The 8,749-nt window shown below is 40.0% G+C and overlaps 1 protein-coding gene across 1 annotated transcript; it reads right to left on the reverse strand.

Moving 5' to 3' along the window:
- Positions 1 to 2,073: 2,073 nt before the first annotated feature.
- Positions 2,074 to 2,593, reverse strand: LOC138883651 (uncharacterized mitochondrial protein AtMg00810-like). Its single transcript, XM_070164348.1, has 2 exons — positions 2,308 to 2,593; positions 2,074 to 2,201 (listed from the first exon to the last, which is right to left on the reverse strand). Exons 1-2 carry the CDS (start codon positions 2,591 to 2,593, stop codon positions 2,074 to 2,076), a joined length of 414 nt encoding a protein of 137 aa, XP_070020449.1.
- Positions 2,594 to 8,749: the final 6,156 nt, after the last annotated feature.

Raw genomic sequence — 8,749 nt, forward strand, 5'->3', positions numbered from 1 at the left:
TGTGGGATGGCTTCTCAGTATCTGAATCATCTTCCTTTTCCTCTCCAGTCCATTCTTCTTCCTCAAAAATTTTTACTTGTTTAGTTTTCACTGCAGACCTGATCCTTTTTGCCAGGGTGGATGGTTCACCAGATTTTGACTTAGAAGTAGACTTCTTAGTGGAAGTCCTGGTTTTGTTGGGTTTGGGAGTCTGAACCTCCACTTCTTCAATCACATCTTCCTCTTAATGGACTAGGTCCATCTCATCAACGTCAACAGCCTCAACAGGCTCACCCACCTTCTTCTTCCCCTTTTCAACCTTTTTTCTTTTGCTTTCTTCTAAGGCTCTTTGCAAATCTGCCTCATTTTGCTTAACCTGACTTCTTGTGGCTCTTCCTCTTGTGGGAGGAATTTCAATAATGTTAGAAAGGGCAACCTTCCTTTTCTTGTTAGCCCTATCAGTGCCAAGTGTCTTAGCCTTGGAAGTTCTCTTCTTCTTTGGGTTGTAGTTCTCACTCACTTTCTTCAATAGGTCTGCGAGGGTTTCTTCTAGGTTCATCTATATTTTTCCCAATTTTAATCGAACCTTCAGCGGCTTTGCCAGACCCACTTCCTCCTATTTTCTTCACACTTTCCTCCATTTTACCAGATTCTGCTCCACAAACAGCCATTATCCCTGTATTAGGAGTGGGTGAAGAATCAACCAATCTTTTACCCATTCCCTTTTCTTCATTACGAGCACCCTCACTCTCCTTTTCTTTTTCCTTTTCATTTTTACCACCAATTCTTCTAGACTCAGAAGATTCTACATCGACCACAGGTCCTACCACAATAAACCTGTTCTCCTAATTCTCAGCTAACTCAAAAATGACTTTAGTATTAGTATTTGGGCTAGAGGTTACCTGTTCTGTGTCAGAAGACCCAGTTTCTTCCACCTCAGTAGAAGACTTGAAGGATTCTTCAGAGTTTTGGGGTTCTTGGGCTTGGCTAGATTTCGATTGAGCATCTAATTTCCTTGATAATTCAATCCCAGCCACTGTCTTGCGAGCAAGCATCTTAACTCTTCTTAGGCTGAGTAGTGGTTGAAGATGAGGTGAATGGTGGGGGTGTGCCGAGGTTGTCAGAAGGGTTAGCCATTGCTATGCTTGGTTCTGGAAGAAAAAGATAGGTAAATTGAAATTTGGAGGATGAGAGATGATGGAGAGTATTTCGACGGCTTGAAACTTATGAAGTGAAGACAGAGATGATAATTATCAATTTAAGGGGGGAGGGATAATTAATGGGTAACGACAGGATTTTCAGACTCTTAGAAGTCCAATCAAACTGAATTGTCAGTTATGAAGAGACGGTGGAGACTTTCCCTAGTATCTAGGTGGTTTAATTTGGTTAGAATTCTTTTGAACGGAACTGGTTCACTTATATTGGATAAGTTCAAAAGGAATTTGGACTTAGGTAGGAATCTGCTCATGATCCAAATATTATTATTTCAAATTATGCAGAGTGTAGAAAAAATATCGTGTTATCTTGATGAACCAGGTTCTTCACTGATAATTCTCTGGTGTAAGTCTAAATTTGCCAAAATAGAGAAAATATCATTAGAGATTAATGAGTTATTTTAACACATGACACAAGAGTATACTATTGAAAGTATGAGTCTGAGCAAAAATTAATCTAATTATATACATATTTTCAAATTTTCTAACATTTTTTTTTCGTTGTGAATTTTGAACTGGTCCTTTTAGATGATCGTAATAATCCTTAATTCTAACCTGTTCCTTTTAAAGTGATCTCTACTTAGGGCTTTTATGAAGATGACAGCTATTTTGCTTGTCATTAGCACAAAATTCCATAGTGATGAACCTTTTTTTTATAGTTATCCCTTAAAAAGTGATGTCTAACATCTATGTGCTTAGTTCTCTTGTAATGAACCGGTTTCTTGGTCATACTAATTGCACTAGTATTATCACGAAAAATAGGGATACAACCAACATCAATTCCAAAGTCCATTAATTGTTGTTTGATCCACAACAATTGAGCACAACATGAGGCAACAACAATATATTCAGCTTCAGGAGTAGATAAGGCCACTGGATTTTACTTTTTAGTGGCCCAAGACACAAGACATGAGCCAAGAAAGTGTGCCATATCTGAGGTGCTCTTTCTATCCACAAGAAAATCTGCATAATCAACATCAGCATATCCCACAAGATTGAAATTACTACCTTTTGGATACCAAAGACAAAGATCAGTGGTGTCCTTTATATATCTCAAAATTCTCTTGATAGCAGTCAAGTGAGACTTCTTTGGATTTGCCTGATAAAGGCTTACACTGAAAAACAATGTCAGGTCTACTAGCAGTGAGATACAACAATGAGCCAATCATTCCCCTATACAACTTCTGATCGACAGATGAACCAGGTTCATCTATATTCAACTTTGTAGATGTTGTAATTGGAGTGTCAATTTCTTTGAAATCTTCCATTTTAAACCTTTTAAGCAACTCTTTTACATGCTTCTGCTGATGGATCATAGTTTTATTTGAATTTTGTTTAATTTGTAATCCTAAAAAGCAATTAAGCTCACCCATCATGCTCATTTCAAATTCATTCCCCATTAGTTTTACAAATTCTTTACTTAGCTTATCAGTAGTTGCTCCAAAGATTATATCATCAACATATATCTGAACTACCAAGAGATCTTTACCTTTTTCATTTAAGAAAAAAATATTGTCAATTTTACCTCTCTTGTAGTCATGCTCAAGCAAAAATTTTGATAATCTTTCATATTATGCTCTTGGAGCCTGCTTGAGCCCATAAAGTGCTTTGTCAAGTTTGTACACATGATCAGGATTCTCCTTGATTTCAAACCTCGGAGGTTGCTTGACAAAACACTTCTCCTTTAGATAGCCATTGAGAAAAGTACTCTTGACATCCATCTGGTGAAGGGTGAATTCCATGTAAGCAGCAAAGGCTATGAGGAGTCTTATTGCTTCCAACCTTGCAACTGGAGCAAAGGTTTCATCATAGTCTATGCCCTCCTCCTGGATATATCCTTAAACCACCAATCTTGCCTTTTTCCTTGTAACAGTTCAATCTTAATCAAGTTTCATCTAAAGACTCATTTTGTGCCAATTACTGATCCGTCCAAGGGCCTTGGTACCAGATGCCAAACTTGACTCCTTTCAAATTGGTTGAGTTCATCTTGCATTGCATTTACCTAGTCTGGATCCTGCAAAGCTTCAGCAACATTTTTAGGTTCAATAAGAGATAATAAAGCATCAAAAGCACAAAGATTCTTTAATGAAGTTCTCGTTTTGATTCCAGAGGTTGGATCAGTAATTATGTTCTCAATGGGATGAGAACTTTGATAATTGTAGGTTTCACAACCAACTGGTTTCCCTGGATGTTCCTTCAGTGTTTTCTTGTTGTGGAATAGATTCATGGACAGGTTCCATTGAGGTTTGGGGATCATTTACTCTTTGTTCTATTCCCCTTGTCATGTTGCTCTAGGTGGAAGAACATGTTCCATCACCTGTTCCTTCTTCCAGTGAAGATTCAGTCTGGGTTGTGGTTTTATTTAAGTTTCTTACCAGCCCAATTGCTTCAACGTTCTTACCAGCCTAATTGCTTCATCATCATATTCCTGTCTTTCAGAAAGAATCTTAGTTTAATCAAAAACCACATGAACACTTTCTTCAACACACAAAATTCTTTTGTTATAGACCATATAAGCTTTGATAGGTAAAGAATATCCCAAGAATACTCTCTCATCACTTTTGGGATCAAACTTGCCTGGGAGTCTTTACCATTGTTGTGCAAAAAAAAAAAACTTGCATCCAAATGCCCTAAGATGGGATATATTTAGTTTTCTCCCTTTAAGTAACTCTTAGGGAGTCTTCTCAACAAGAGATCTAGTTACACACCTATTTATGATGTAGCATGCCGTATTTACAGCTTCTGCCCAGAAGCTATGGGCAGTTTACTAGAAAGAAGCATAGTCCTAGCCATATCTTCAAGTGTCCTATTCTTTCTTTCAACTACTCCATTTTGTTGTGGAGTCCTAGGAGCAGAAAATTTATGATCTATGCCATGCTCATTACAAAATTCAGCAAATTTAGCATTTTCAAATTCAGTGCTATGATCAGACCTAATTGATGTAAGTTGATTACCTAGTTGTTTTTGAGTTTTTCTAACAAATGAAGTGAACATGTCAAATGCTTCATCTTTAGATGTTAAAAACAATGTCCAAGTAAACCTAGAGCAATCATCAACAAGCACCATCACATATCTTTTACCACCTCTGCTTAATGTTCTCATTGGACCACAGAGATCCATATGAACTAGTTCCATCGTTCTGGTGGTACTTACCACTTTCTTGCATTTAAAAGAGGATCTTACCTACTTCCCCCTTGCACAACCCTCACAAACTTTGTCTTCCTTGAACTTGATGTTAGGCAGTCCTATCACCAAGTCCTTGGAGACTAATTTGTTGAGTTGACTCAGACTTGTATGTCCAAGACTCTTTTGCCAAAGGAGGGGATCATTATCTAACACACTTAAGTAAGTGAGTTCATTTTCTGAAAGTGTGGACAGATCTACAATATATATATATATATATATATTGTTCACTCTTTTTCCCTACAAAACAATCTTGTCAATGGTAAGATTAATCACAAAACATTTGGCAGAGGTAAATGCTACCAGGTTACCTCTGTCACACAGTTGTGATACACTAATTAGACTATATTTTAGGTCGTCTATCAAGTAGATATTCTCAATAGAGTTAGAGTTAGTCTTATCTATCTTACCAAACTCAATGATCTCACCTTTCTTCCCATTTCCAAAGGAGACATTATCTCCTTTGAGGTCCTCAAGTGAAAGGAGCTGGTTCTTGCTTCCTGTCATGTGCTTCGAGCATCCACTATCCATGTACTATATTTGGCTTCTCCCCTTCACTTGGACCTGCAAAAGTAAATCAGGAGTTAGTTTTAGGAACCCAAACTAGTTTGGGTCCCTTTCTATAGGCAAAAGGATAAATTAAATTCTTTTTAGCCCAACTTGGTAGCCCATTCTTCCCTCGAACAAATTCTTTGTTCTTTTGGCTTGCCTTTTCTTTTGCATTACATTCACTTTTATAGTGACCTGTTTTACCACAGTGGGTATAAATCTTGTTCTTAGGAAGTGTAAGGTACTTGCTTTTGGGATCCCATTTAGGTTGTTGATTCCCAAAGCCAAGTCCTCTTCTATTGCTACTATGATGTTCTTGTAGTGTCACAACCCTAAACCCGGACCCGGTCGTGATGGCGTCTCTCATAAAGGCATGGCCAACCGACACTTTCCCATTTCAGTTTTAAGTAATTAAACAATAAGAATTAAGTCTAAAACGTAGTAAATAATCCAAAAGTAAGCAGTTAACATTACAGTTTGCAGAAATAAAATCCAACACAACCCGATACCGGGGTGTCACCAGTCATGAGCATCTATCAATTCTAGTACAAGTCTGAAAAGTCTACAAAACTATTACAAAGTCACTAATAAGGGGAAAGAATGAGATAAAGGGGGGAGAAACACGAGACTGCGGACGCCAAACAGCTACCTCGTGAACTCCAAAATCTGCCGGGAGCTCTCAACTCTCGCTAGCAGGATCAGCAATGCCTGAATCTACACACGGGGTGCAGGGAGTAAAGTGAGTACTCCAACTCAATGAGTAATAATCATAAATAAAGACTAGGAAATATGAAATCACGTAAGACACATAACGGGCTATAGTGAAGTAGTAAAAGCCAGTAAAAGTAAGGAAATAGTGAAAATACGCAAAATTCACTTTAGTTCAATTTAAACTTCATAATATGCCTTCTTTACAATTAAGCAAGTAAATGACAGGTAATTAGGAAAGATAAACACTTAAAGGATTGTCCCTCGGGCACAGTGTCACAAATCTGCCCTTCGGGCAATATCTCAGAAAACAATACCAGCCTCTCGGGCTATATCTCACATCACAATGGGTACCCGCGCTCACTGGGGTATGCAGACTCCTGGAGGGGCCCCTTACGACCCAAGCGCAATATCAAGCCATCTCATAGCATCATCACTAGGCCCTCGGCCTCATATCAACAATCCCTCTCGTGGCGTATAAATCTCAGGACCTCAGCTTCATAGTCATAATCAGGTGTTTCCTCACAACATAGGCCCTCGACCTTACTCATTCAGAATCTCATAGCCACTCGGGCAACAGTAAAATATGGTGCTCAGCCCAAAATATCAGTTAAGTGTTAAAGTAGAGTAAACATGGATAAGTTATGAAAACAGTAGAATATAGCATGACTGAGTTCAAGTATAAAGTCAAAACAGTGAGGAAATATCAATAAAAATCCCCTAAGGGTTCAAATAGTTGGCACGAGGCCCAAATATGGCATTCCGCCCAAAACATGATGATGATAAATAGTTTTCAGTCAAATACACGGTAAAACAATCATTCGGGACGGACTAAATCACAATCCCCAATAGTGCACGACCCAACGCTCGTCATCTAGCATGTGCGTCACCTCAATATGGCACAACGATGTGCAATCTGGGGTTCCATACCCTCAGGACATCATTTACAATCAGTACTCAACTCAAACCGGTCCAAACTCTAGCCCGTGACGCCTTTGCCCCTCGAATCGGCCTCCACTTGCATCGAATCTATCCAAAATCAGAATCACGACGTCAAAATATGCTAAGGGAACGAAGCCTAAGCGAAAACAATCAATTTATAGCATAATTCCCGAAATTACCAAAACCCGACCTTCGGGCCCACGTATCAGAATTCGATAAATTTTACATCAATAGATTCCTTATCTCCCCACGAGTTCATACATATCAAAAGTACCAAAATCCGACCACAAATGATCCCTCAAATCCTCAAGTCTAGGTCTCCAATACTAAGCCCTAGATTCCCCAATTTTAACACTTAAATTCCATTAATTACAGCTCTAATCCATGAAATAATACCATATGAACGAGTTTTAGGTCCAAAATCCTGACCTCAATGAAGTTCCCTTGAATTCCCTCTTCAAAATCGCCCAAAATGCTCCAAAACCGACTTAGAAATGGTGGAATAACTCAAAAATCGTGAAGGAACAATTTATACCTTCTGGCCCAGGGATTTCGCATCTGCGGCCAAATTCCCGCTTTTGCGGTACTGCATTTGCGGTCCTTGAACCGCAGTTTCAGTCCTTACTTAAGTCGCCCAACTCCGCATCTGCGATGCCTAGCCCGCATCGACGCCATCGCAGGTGCGGTTCTTCTACCGCTTCTGCGGTTCCTACCAAATTCACCAGCTTCCGCTTCTGCGACTCTTTTCCGCATCTGTGGGGGTCGCACCTGCGGCCTCCCAACCGCAGATGCGGTTATGACAATAGATTTCCAACTTCAGTTGCAATTCAAACTTCCATTCCTTCCGTCAACCATCCGAAATCACCCCGCGGCCCCCGGGACCTCAACCAAAAAACACAAACGTATCCCGTAACCTCATCAAACTTATACCAATCTTCAAAACACCTCAAACAATTTCGAATCAACCAAAACACATCGGATTTAAGCCTAAGTTTCCAAAATCTTCCGAATTTCGCTTTTGATCAAAAACCCAACCAAACCACGTTCGAATGACCTGAAATTTTGCACACACATCCCAAATGACATGACAGAACTACTACAACTCTTGGAATTCCATTCCGACCCCTATATCAAAATCTCACCTATAAACCGGAAAATGCCAAAAATCCAATTTCGCCAATTCAAGCCTAAATCTACACCGGACCTCCAAAACACATTCCGATCACGCTCCTAAGTCCCAAATCACCTCCCGAAGCTATCTGAACCATTGGAACTCACATCTGAGTCCTCTAACACATAAGTCAACATCCGATTGACTTTTCCAACTTAAGCTTCCTCAAAAGAGACTAAGTGTCTCAAACTTTATAAAATCCTTTCCGAATCCAAGCCAACCAACCCGATCACATATAAAACCGATAGAGAAAGCAATAAGAATCAGAAATGGGGGAAACAGAGCAGTAACTAATGAGACGACTGGCCAGGTCGTCACATCATCCCAACTTAAACAAACATTCGTCCTCGAACGAGTCAAGAAACATACTTGAAGCCTCAAACATGTGGGGATATCTGCTCCGCATCTCCCGCTCGGTCTACTAGGTAGCTTCCTCCACGGGTTGACCTCTCCACTGCACTTTCACTGAAGTTATATCCTTTGACCTCAACTTTCGAACTTGACGCTCCGAAATAGCTGTTGGATCCACATCATAAGTCAAATCACCATCCAACTGAATCGTGTTGAAATCCAGAACATGAGACCGATCCCCAATATACTTCCGGAGCATAGAAACATGAAATAACGGATGCACACTCGACAAGCTGGGTGGAAAAGCAAGTTCATAAGCCAGGTCCCCAGTCCTCCGAAGCACCTTAAAAGGCCTAATGAACCGAGGACTCAATTTACCCTTCTTTCCAAATCTCATAACACTCTTCATGGGCGAAACCTTCAACAGAACCTTCTCACCAACCATGTAGGACACATCCCGAACCTTCATATTAGCATAACTCTTTTGCCTCGACTGCGCTGTACGAAGCCTCTCTTGAATTACCTTCACCCTTTCTAAAGCATCCTGCGCCAATTCTATCCCCAATAGCCTAGCCTCACCCGGCTCAAACCAACCAACTGGAGATCTACACCGCCTCCCATACAAAGCCTCATATGGAGCCATCTGAATACT

This window comes from Nicotiana sylvestris, chromosome 12 (genome assembly GCF_000393655.2).
Source record: "Nicotiana sylvestris chromosome 12, ASM39365v2, whole genome shotgun sequence".
Classification (NCBI taxonomy): Eukaryota; Viridiplantae; Streptophyta; class Magnoliopsida; order Solanales; family Solanaceae; genus Nicotiana; species Nicotiana sylvestris.

Excerpts from the sequence above, each read along its gene's own strand:
- LOC138883651 (XM_070164348.1), bottom strand. The coding sequence starts at position 2,593 with ATGGGGAATGAATTTGAAATGAGCATGATGGGTGAGCTTAATTGCTTT. Across the intron at positions 2,202-2,307 it reads ACCTGACATTGTTTTTCAGT|GTAGTAATTTCAATCTTGTG; the intron begins GTAAGCCTTTAT and ends GGTATCCAAAAG.